The sequence below is a fragment of the Nestor notabilis genome, unplaced genomic scaffold (genome assembly GCF_000696875.1).
Source record: "Nestor notabilis isolate BGI_N333 unplaced genomic scaffold, ASM69687v1 scaffold6127, whole genome shotgun sequence".
Lineage (NCBI taxonomy): Eukaryota > Metazoa > Chordata > Aves > Psittaciformes > Psittacidae > Nestor > Nestor notabilis.
Genome location: NW_009936879.1, coordinates 22,280 through 33,894, shown reverse-complemented (window position 1 = coordinate 33,894; position 11,615 = coordinate 22,280). Strand labels below are relative to the sequence as shown.

At 46.9% G+C, this 11,615-nt stretch overlaps 1 protein-coding gene across 1 annotated transcript; it reads left to right on the top strand.

Annotated features, from left to right (window-relative positions):
- Window positions 1-7,361: 7,361 nt before the first annotated feature.
- LOC104408840 (secreted Ly-6/uPAR-related protein 1-like) lies at window positions 7,362-11,411 on the top strand. The gene is made up of 3 exons (XM_010018563.1): window positions 7,362-7,413; window positions 10,554-10,673; window positions 11,200-11,411. The coding sequence occupies exons 1-3, from the start codon at window positions 7,362-7,364 to the stop codon at window positions 11,409-11,411; spliced, it is 384 nt and encodes a 127-aa protein (XP_010016865.1).
- Window positions 11,412-11,615: the final 204 nt, after the last annotated feature.

The window sequence follows — 11,615 nt, the reverse complement described above, 5'->3', positions numbered from 1 at the left end:
GGGATGCAAAAAAACTGAAGGGGAACTTTTTACAAAGGCATTTAATGACAGGCTTTAAAATGAAAGAAGGTAGATTTAGACTAGATATTAGGAAGCTGTTCCCTGTGAGGGTGCTGAGGCGCTGGCACAGGCTGGCTGCCCCATCCCTGGCAGTGTTCAAGGCCAGGTTGGACACAGGGGCTTGGAGCAACCTGCTCTAATGGAAGATGTCCCTGCCCGTGGATGGACTTTAAAGTCCCTTCCAACCTAAACCATTCTTTGATTCTGCGATTCTATGACACTTATTATGGAGATGCCTCCAGGTAACCTGGCCCTCACCTTTGAATGGTGAAGCCTAGGTCATCTTTGAAAGGTGGCCTTTCAAAGCGAGTGAAGGGAAACAGGTAATCCACGTTGCCATTCATTTTTTTATGAGTCTTTTGTCTAAAGCAGTTCTGATGAATTGTGCCTATATGTCTGCCTGACTACGAAAACAAAGGCATATGATGATTCACCCAGGAGACATCTATTTTATAGCAGAAAGGTTGCACTTAAGGCAGATGACTCCCACTTGGGGTTTTGTGTCCTGCTTCACACTGTTTGTGACAGTGCACATTTTCTCATTGTTGTCTCCTGGATTTTCTACTAGTCGGTGTTCCCACAAGTTTTGGCCTTGGCCACGTAGATTCCAGGGATGGGGACTGGGTTCTTTGTCATGCTATTCCTTTTATTGCGCTGGATACCCTTGCACCATACGTTATTTCTATTATTCAGCAAGATTTACTATTTACATTCATAGAATCATAGAATTACAGAATGGTTTGGGTTGGAAAGGACCTTAAGATCATCCAGTTCCAACCCCCTGCCATGGGCAGGGAGGCCTCACACTAGACCATGTTGCTCAAAGCTCTGTCCAACCTGGCCTTGAACACTGTCAGGGATGGGGCATTCACCACTTCTCTGGGCACCCTGTGCCAGCACCTCAGCACCCTCACAGGAAAGAGCTTCTGCCTTATCTCCAACCTGAACTTTCCCTGTTTCAGTTTGAACCCATCACCCCTTGTCCCATCAGTACAATCCCTGACAAAGAGTCCCTCTCCAGCATCCTTGTAGCCCCCTTCAGATACTTAGATTAGATCATGGTAAGGCATCCAGGTCTGTATATGGTGATAGATACTGCTGCTAGCATGGGACATGAAACAGCAGCATGAGGGTTTCCTGACACAGCTATCAGTCCCTCCAAAGGCAATGCTGATCATAGAATCATAGAATAGTTAGGGTTGGAAAGGACCTTAAGATCATCCAGTTCCAACCCCCTTGCCATGAGCAGGGACACCTCACACTAAACTATGTCACCCAAGGCTCTGTCCAGCCTGGCCTTGAACACCTCCAGGGTTGGAGCATTCACAACTTCCTTGGGCAACCTATTCCAGTGCCTCACCACCCTCACTGTGAAGAACTTCTTCCTTAGATCTAGCCTAAAGTTCCCCTGTTTAAATTTAAACCCATTACCCCTTGTCCTACCACTAGAGTCCCTAATGAAGAGTCCCTCCCCAGCATCCTTGTAGGTCCCCTTCAGATATTGGAAGGCTGCTATAAGGTCTCCACGCAGCCTTCTCTTCTCCAGGCTGAACAGCCCCAACTTTCTCAGCTTGTCTTCATACAGGAGGTGCTCCAGTCCTCTTATAATCCTTGTGGCCTCCTCTGGACTTGCTCCAATATATACTGAAGGGTTGTCAAAGTCAGTCACAGGCTTAGTTACAGTCCCTGGGTTTGATAGATGTAAGTGATAGCTTAAGTTAATGCAGAGATCTCCTTTTCCTTTCTCTTGTCCTCTGCATAACCAAAACTTACTTGATAAAGAGGGAATAGCTCCCTGCTAAGGGGCATAACTGGCTGGTCTTTGCATGTTATCCACTACTGCACCACTGCAGAAGGTTGCTCAGAGACTGACAATGCCATCAGCTGATCAAAGTGTGGACCAAGACACTGGAGACTTTCAATAGCAGCCCCATGAATACTCCCAGCACCCTTCAGCCTTGGCTCTAAATCATCCAACTTTCAGGTACAAGAGGCTTTCATCTGAGGACACGTCCAAGTTATGGTGTTTGAAAGTGGCCAGGATCCATTCTCTGATCCTGATGACAGCTCGTGCCTGCATAACTGAACTTACTTATCTCTCCAACCAGAATGTCCTCATCAGAAACATCCTTGACCTCAGAATGTGCCTGGCAGTTGTCTACGACAGACCATAGAATCATAGAATCATTAGGGTTGGAAAGGACCTTAAGATCATCTAGATCCAGTGGGTTCAGGCCATTACATTGTCAGGAACCAGGCTAAATCCTACCCATCCTATGCAGTCCTCAAGACCATGGTAAGACTGATGATACAGGTTAAACAACCCCTGCTATGCCTGACTTGATGACATCCATCCCTCCGGGCTGCAGTCCAAAACCACATGTTGGATATTTTGTATGTCTTCTGCAAATTCTTGGGGGACCTCCATTCCCAGGGCTGACCAAACACAGCTGGAGAGGTGGTGTCTGAAGGGATTGCCTTCAACCCTGCAACTAGAAGAGGAACCTGCAGATGTAGAGTCTGTGTCCCTGGACTTCCCTTTCTTCTCTCAGAGCACTGAATATAACTCACTTCTTTTCCTAAAAATAAAGGGGGATTTCTTCCCATCTGCAGAAGTTCACCTGCTTTTAGCCTGGAGCTTAGTGTGTTTAAGCCAGAATTTGGGAGATGTGAATACAATTTCCTTCTCTGCTTGGAGAGGTTCCATTTCGCATCTCACACCTTCAAGATAGGGTGTGCAAACCACCAAAACAAAGCACAGGCATGGGAAGAAAGGGGTAAGAGCTCTTTACAGATCGACTGAGTCAGTGCTTGTACTGTGGATTTCTCCTCGATACTCTCCTAAAGTGGAGACATTTGGGTTTCGTATCAAACAGCCCCTGGAAGAAAGACCTAAAGAGCTCCTAGGAGAAGGGAGCTCACTGAGTCATGCTCACACTTTCACCCTTCTCCAGCCTAATGAAACCTGCATTCCTTTCTGCCCAGTGGCAGAGTTGCATCAGGAGGGTGGAGAGGAACTCCACCCGGACAAGCCTATAGTCTTGTTATTAGTGCATACCCATGAGAGGTGGAAGCTTCGATTAGCTGAACACATCATCAGGAATCACTGCAGCCATGGCCATGGGCAGCATGGCTTCCCGCTACTGACTCACAGGCAAAGATGGTAGAGCTCACAGACACAGTCATCTAAATGGTCCCCAGCAAAACCCCCCCTGAATCACAGGAACTGAACTCAAGTTGGCTCAATACACTGATCAGTAGTGTCCCTATTTCCCTATACTCCAGCCATCACCATAGGAAACCTGATAAACTCCATCCTGTGAAGTAGCTTCCAAGACAGACATTGACATCAGATAGATTGGGACCATGGCTGTGTTGTTAAATACAGTTGTTTGATGCTCATCTCATGACAGAAGGGTCCATTCTACTCACATCTGGGGCTGGAGTGGCTGTTGCTGCAAGACAACATCTAGTTCTGGGCTGGGTAATGCAGGAGAGAATGTGGTAAACCAGAGGTGGTCCACAGAAGGATTAAAGCCTTGTAGGACAGACCTTCCAGAGAAGGAGTCAAAAAGCCCACCAGAGTCTATTAAAGAGATGTCCTAGACAAAACGCATCTCCATGGGGGAGAAGAAAATCATAACACTGAGCAATTAAGTGTAGTAGAGGAGTGTAATGAGAGCCACCTATAGTAGAAGCTATAAAAATCAGAGGGGAAGTATTTTACACACAGGTAATTTTACACATGGCTGACAAACAACCACTGGAACAGCTTATCAAAGCCTGGTGTACACTCCCTGTCACAGGACAGCTCTGCAAACTCTGGTTTCTTTTCCATTCAAGCAAACCTTATCTGTAACAGAAGTTGGGTTAGATAGTTACAAAGCACATCGCCTTCTTGCCTGTCAACACTGGACTTAGATCATCTGCTGTTCCTTGCATATGTGATCAGCAGAGAGAGATTATACCTACCTAGATGACCTTATAAATAAGGAGGGTTTCACAGGGACAGGCTGGTAGTTGTTTTGGATTGATACCACTGAAAATTCAGAAAGGCCTTTGGCACACAAGTCTCTCTCCCTTCACACCACACCTCATTGCTAGTCAAAGATCTTCAGACCTGAAATGACATTTCAACTGAAGTCCCTTAGGGCTCCTGTCAGCCAGTGTTTGAAACCTTGCTCAGAGTTTCTTCCACCACTGACTAAGATGAATGGGAACTTAGGTCCTCTTGAGTCCTACGAGCTGACCGAGGCTGTCCCAACTGCTATATCAAACCAGTTCTTTCACATATTTATCTGAAAGCAGGTGGGATTTCTACCCTGCCTTTGTTTATAGAAACAACCCATTTTTTTCCTGGGATTTAAGACCCTACCTCTCTCTGCCAGTCTCATTTAACTCTTGCTAGCCTTAACTCAGGTCTAGTCCAGTGTGATCTTTCATCTTTTTCATCTTATAGAACTTTTCTTTCTGTAGCTTTGTTTTTAGTGCTTACAATGTATTTCTGCCAAGTCAAAAAGGGTCAGTGCTTTCCAGTGTCATCTTTTGGGGTAGATCATGTTCTCACAGTCATAGAATCACAGACTGGTTTGGGTTGGAAAGGACCTTATGATTATCCAGTTCCAATCCCCTGCCATGGGCAGGGACACCTCACACTAGAGTAGGTCACCCAAAGCTCTGCCCAGCCTGGCCTTGAACACTGCCAGGGATGGAGCATTTACCACTCCTCTGGGCACCCTGTGCCAGCGCCTCAGCACCCACACAGGGAAGAATTTCTTCCTTATATCTAACCTGAACTTCCCGTGTTTCAGTTTGAACCCATCACCCCTTGTCCTATCAGTACAATCCCTGATGAAGAGTCCCTCTCCAGCATCCTTGCACCCCCCTTCAGCTATTGGAAGGTGCATTATTTTTTCCATCAGGATCCCATTTTTTCTTGACAAGGGCAATGGAATTCCAGGAAAGAAGCCACCTTCATACCAGGGTGCTAGCACTAACATAATTACCCTGCCAACAGCCTCCCTTACACGCTAGTACACAAGCTGATATCACCCCTGTTTGTTTGTATTTGGTTTTGGTTTTGTTTCCAGGGCTCCATCTCACCAGAGCCTCCCAGTTATCCTTAGATCAACTAATACTTGAAGGTCTTTCCTTCCCATCACACTTTTAATGGCACGCTACCAACTTCTCTCTCCCTGAAGTCTGGCACTTCCGCACCCTCAGCCAGTCTGAAGGAGCTTTAACAACCCCAGCTCTGGTGGTTTCCTGGTGCTCTGCCAGATCTCAAACCTTTTCAAGCCATTCGAGAGAGTTAAGTGGCTTTGCACTATCCAGAGGCAAACAATCCTACGGTGCTGATGCATCCCAGTGTTCAGACACCAAAGTGATGGGAAGCCGCCACCAATGGACAAACTCATTTAGTTTCCTATTTATATCACTATTCCTTCAACCACACTGACTTATTCCAAGGTTTTCTCAGCGTGCAATGCCTTTCAAGTACGGGAAAACCATTACAACATGCCTGTGTGGACGTCTCCATTTCATCAAGCTACACACAATCTGCCAAGCAGCATTTCGGTGTTGTGAACACTGGAGTGCCAGCCCTGCCGTGCTTACCTATTGAGGCATAACCACCTTGAAATGAAAACACTGGATCTTTTCCAGTTTCATGGCTGTTAACATATTGCTCAAATGTGCCTTGAACTGCCCAGTTACAAGAAAGGAGCTGGCTGTAACCAGGTCTTGGCGGCTTTCACAGAGCCCAGTTTTAGCTCTGTCCCCAGAGAGGTATGTTTGCACTGTTCTTCTTCATGTGCCTGGTTTCTGACAGCAGAGCAAGATAAAACGAAGATGAATTATGGTTTTCATTCTCAAAGCTAAGCAAGCGTTAGGGTGCATGTCTTTCCCTCCCTTTCCCACAGCACAGGACCAATCCAGCTTCTCCAGCTCAGTTGGATTTGTGTCATCCGTTGACTGTGGAAATTGTCATTAGCAATGCTTCTCGAGTTACTGAGAACGCTTGAGGGAGCAGCTCTTTCCCAAAAATCCCCGTTCTCAAAGTGGGATAAAGGATAGGCTGCTGGGAATGGTAGCAATGCCACAACGAGCCTGCGACAAGCAAACCCCTAGTCACTGCATCAGCTTGTGCACTCACCTCCTCTCCATCCCTGAAGTCTCCGACTGTCTCGCAGTGATTCACAAACTTTTCTGCTTTGGCTTATTCAGCCGGTTTATGGGAAATTGCATAATGCTGGGCTTTTCCACCCTGGATCACACCAAACCCAACAAAAAGGCTATCAGCATTTCCTATGAAATACAACATGCCATTGGTTTAGTCGAAAGGGAGGAGCAAAGCATTCCTCCCTAGATGCAAGCTTTTTAAGCTGTTTCCACAAATATTTTATAAGATAAAAAAGTAGAGAGATAAATTATTAAGTTTGAAAGGGTTGTCTTGAAGCGTGCAAAGTGAAAATTTCCATCAGGAAGGTACTGCAGTGGGAAAATTGATCCATTTCTCCATGTTCAGTTTATTGCCCAGCTTCAGAATGCTTTACAGAGGAAGGCACAGCGTCCTCCTTTGCCAGCACGACCCAGGACCTGAAATAAAACAACATATCCAAATCCCACATTTGGAAGCACCATCTCCATGCTCACCTCCACTGGCCTTTCAGTAACTCCCATGCCCAGCAGCTCAGCACCAGGGCTCAGTTTATACCTAACTCCCTGGGAGCCAGAAATTGGGCTTGCTTTTGCACTGGATTTGGGAAAAGAGACATGCTTTGGGCAAAACCAGCCTTGCCAGCTTCCCGCCTGCCAGCCATGAAACCATGGCACAGGCTTGGGTGATCCTGAGCCAACACACATGGAAGCCCAAGCCTGCTGCTGCTTGCACGTTGACTGTTGTTGTCCAGTGCAACACGCATAACACAACTCAGATCTTGGCTCATGGAGCCAGACTTGAAGGAACAAACATACCTTGTCACATTCCCCATCCAAGCCCTGGCATGGGGCCATGCCTTGCAGTGCAAGCTGTGTTCTTCCTTTTCCATGGGACCAGCCCCAGGATATAAACCTGAAGAAGAGATGATGTATGGTAGGAGTTTGCTCACTGCGGTGATGTCACCTCCTTGGGGAACTTGTTCCTCTACAAATCCCAATCCAGACTGGAGCTGAGCTCTCCCCTGGTCACCCCAAGGGAATCCGCCCACAGCACCAACAGGTAGCGGAGGGTGGGAAAACATATAAAGCTCCCCGGGAGCTGCTCTTCTTTACTGTCCTGACTGCACAGATCTGCTCTCAGCATGAAGACACTTCTGTTTGGGCTCCTGCTTGGCCTGGCATATATGGAGTTGGGTAAGACCTCTGTATTCCTCACACTGCAGGGAGTCCCTTGGGAATGCCTGGGAGGGGAGGGGAAAGGCATCAATGGCAACCCCCAGGTAGGAAAAATAACTCCTTTATACATTTAAGAAGGTCAATGGAGAGGGTGAATGGGGAAAAGGGATGTGTATTGCTGGTAGGGAGAGCTGTGATGCCTGACAGAGCAATGCACATCGTTTGGACACATAGGTGGTCATCCATCACCCAAACCTGCTCATGCCGCACCCTGGCATGCAGGGAACCAACACACTGCTTTATAAGACTAAGGTGTAAATGACAGCCACAGGGCACAGGGCAGTATGAGCATGGGCAAGAACTTGAACCAACAGCTTCTACTTAAGTTGCCAACCAGTCCCCTCAGGGACAGGATGAGATATGATCATCCTGAGCTCTTGCTATCCCTAAAACATCCCAGTGGGCTTCTGGAAGTACTGAAAACCAGAGGGCGAGGCTTCAGTATAGATATGGGTGAGGGTATGAGAAATAACTCCAAGGATGTTGGAAAGGTTCATTAAATCACCAGCTTCAAGGTTTTGACTTATTTCTAGACCTTAGGAGATAGGTGGAGATTGGAAGTGCCCCTGGGTGTGTTTGGGTTTGGTATCTGATGGGTCTGGATCTTGAACAACCTGGCAGCAGGATTTGGTCATCGCTGTGTTCTTACTCCATCTGTTTGTGACCCACTACAACTACATCCTTGTATTGGAACAGAGTCATCCTTGGGGTGACACCAACCCAGTGGGTTTTAACCATGTGGGTCACTGATCCTCAGGCTGCTTTTCATGGGACCCTGAAAGATCTTATAGGAAAGGCAGCCTAGGAAGTGTTGAACACCACCATCTGGAGGCATGGCCACATGGAGATCACTGAGAGGGTTGCAAGTGGAAAATGCCTGAAAAGCATACACCCTGCAAGTCTTTATGCATGGAAATGTGTTGGATGTCTTCTTCAGGCTGCACTGATTTTATTAACCCCCCTACCCTCATTCCTCTTTCCACTTGTCTCTAAAGCAAACGCAGCTGCTGGCTGAGGGATAAGCTCTTGGTCAAAGCCACATTTCAATACCTGTCAGTGTTTTCTTTTTCTTCTTTTCAAGATATTTTACACATTTTGTGTTTCTTTGCCTCCATCTGGGTCTAATCCTCTTCTGGTTTTAATGGGATTACTGAGGAACTGACAGAGCAGGTTTCCACCTGCAGGTTGCAAAATGCTTTATAAAAACAGAGAGGCATCACCAGCCATCGCTTTATAGTTGAGATGGATGCAGAAATGGCTTTGCTGGGATGCTCCAGTGGGAGGCAGCTGGTCTAGGCACAGCTCTTGCAGCTGAGGAATATGTCTGTGATCAGAGATTTGATATCAAGGGGTAGAAGACGTTGGATAGTGATGAATGATTAATTACTGGCCTCAGATCAGAACACAGCACTGTCTTCTATATTCAGTTTTTATGTTCTGGTCCTTGTGGGTTTGGGCTTTTCCTTTGAAACCTTCCTACAAAACCAGTGTCCTCCGAGTGCCTCATCCAAAGCCAGTGAAAGATAAAGGAGCTGAGGATTTTCTTCCTTAAACCTGCTCTTAACTGGAATTAAGTCCCCCAGAGCCCATGTCACTGCCCTGCTCACCCATGAAAATGGTGAGTTTTGGGAACCAGCTCAACCCAAAGGTTGCAGATCAGTTTCTCAGATGCTTTAAGCACTGCTCCATCCATATGGTGGCCAGTCCCCCACACTCACACGCATCCATATGCTTGTCAGGTTGACAACATGTTTTCTCCCTCAGTGACCACTACATGTTAAAATATATGTTACGTAAATATAAATGTTACAAACGTACGTTGCATAAATATAGGTAACACTATATGTTAAACCTATAGTTCTATATAGTTTTTTATATATATTCTATATATATTCTTTATGTATAGAACAGCCTCTCATGGGTCATTCAGGAGGGATCTACCGATGTCCTCAGCTCAGGTAAATAGGGATGGCTCCACTGCCCCAGCTTACAAAGGATATGGTCATAAGAACACCACCACTGCTTAAAAAGTCCTTCCTATCTCTACAAAGAGGACTAAAGAAGCCTTTCATCATGTAGGCTCTATTTCACAGCTGAGTTTTCCAAAGGAGGCACTAAGAGAAGTAGATGCCCTGAAAACTCGTTCTGAAGGCAAGTGTTCAAACAACTGCCTTCAGAAATGCTTATCCTATCACAAAGTCCCAGAGGTTGCTTTCTAACAGCAGATGGTGCAGAACGGGAACAAGAAGTCCTCGGCTCTCTGCTATTTTACCAATAGATGGCAGTGGACACATTTGGGTGGCTCTTCAGCCGCTGCGCTGGTTTCTCCCAGGTAGGATAGCAAACATCAAACCAGGCTGGTTTCTGTCATCAAGCCACACCAGCACGACTCCGAACAATATGCACACTCTTTATCTGCTGGCTGCGGATGGACAGGGCTCCCACCAAGATGTTTGAGCAACTGCTGTGATCAATGCTTGCATATGTAAAGGTGTCCCTCTGTCTGCAGACAACCGTCAAGAGCTTTGTAGCATCACCTCCTTTAAAGAGCAGCAGTAGCTCGTGATGAGAGTGGTTTTTTAGGCCACATGAAGCCCTTAAGATCTCAGAGACAGCTCTGAAATGGAAATTCTGCTCTTGGTTACTCAGTTCTGCAGAAATCCCCATAAACAAGCATGAAGAAACTGTGACTGTGGGTGGAGGGATGGGAGAACTGCCAGTCTTTCGGTGCTGGCAAATGCTGCTCTCAACAGAAGGAGCTATTTTGCTCTGTGTTACAGCATTCCTTAAAGAGGATGCAACGATCCTACTAACACAACTCAAGCAATAGATCCCTCTAGATCCTTCTCTTTTTGGGCTGCTAAGCTCCCAAGGTATTGATCATGCTCAACTCTCATATCATCCTTGACCTTTGGTGCTGGGGTTTGGTCATTCTCCTCTGACATATCTAAGCTTTGTTATTGCCTCCAGATGTGTTTAGTTTCAGAGCATCTTGGTCAAGGGGGGGATGAAGCACTGACCATCACATAGTCCCCACTATAGGGAGAAGCTGTAGACTTGTTGCACCCATCTCAGACCCATTCTGTTCCTCTCTGCAGCCCAGTCCTTACGATGTTACACGTGCAAGGAACCAAAGGACATCGCTGAGTGCAAAACAGTCACCCTCTGCCCCCCAAAATCCATCGTGTGCACCACAACGCTGCATTCTGTAGACTCAGGTAAGTTTCACTGTTTGCGGTGGGTGCTTGTGGGGAGAGATCATAGAATCATAGAATGGTTTGGGCTGGAAGAGACCTTAAAGCTCATCCAGCTCCAGCCCCTGCCACGGGCAGGGACACCTTCCACTAGAGCAGGTTGCTCCAAGCCCCTGTGTCCAACCTGGCCTTGAACACTGCCAGGGATGGGGCAGCCACAGCTTCTCTGGGCACCCTGTTCAGGAGCAGTTCTCCTGAACAAAATAGACAAGGATTTGTGTCTCTTGTCCACATTCAATAAATTTGGAAGGAGCAGGAGGGACAGAGGGAATCAGGAGGGAGAAGTGAGGGACCTGTTCCTACAAAGACAATTATGGGCATCTATGGATTAGAGATGCTCAGTGCTTTATTTGCTGTCATTTACCTATAAAGTCTTTACTTTTAGTTCTCCTCCATTGCACCAAGTCAGTGTTCCTTAATGCACCTTTCTCAATGTTTGCACCTTCCTTTACCATTTCTTTCTCTCTCTTATCCCATCTGCCTGTTCCAGGTTACCCCTTTTTTGGCAACATCACCGTCACCAGAAACTGTGAGGAGGAATGTGTCTCCTACGATGGGATAGGGGCGAACAAACCCAAGTCATGCTGCTACACTGACCTCTGCACTGGTGACACCAGGAGCAGCAACGGGGCAGGACACAGCTCTGCAGCACTGGGGCTGATGGCCATGGTTGTTGGCACGGTCCTCCAGTGCGCTCTGTAATGCCACAAGTACCCATGTTCCAGCCAAAACACCCCTCTCTCTGCCAAGCTGAACTGTTAGATGCCTTGGGAATAACCTTCTTCGCTGATGTGTGGCTTCACTCATCTTCAGTGCTATGAATTCAAGCGGGTTCAAGCCAAGAGTTTGGGGACCTGGATCTAAACCCTGTAGATCTCCACTTTCCAGCTGCTAAGCAGATTTTCC

Bases quoted from the DNA above. Each gene is read 5' to 3' on its own strand.
- LOC104408840 (XM_010018563.1), top strand. From the start codon at position 7,362: ATGAAGACACTTCTGTTTGGGCTCCTGCTTGGCCTGGCATATATGGAG. The intron at 7,414-10,553 runs GTAAGACCTCTG...TCCTCTCTGCAG, and splicing joins CCTGGCATATATGGAGTTGG to CCCAGTCCTTACGATGTTAC. The intron at 10,674-11,199 runs GTAAGTTTCACT...TGCCTGTTCCAG, and splicing joins GCTGCATTCTGTAGACTCAG to GTTACCCCTTTTTTGGCAAC.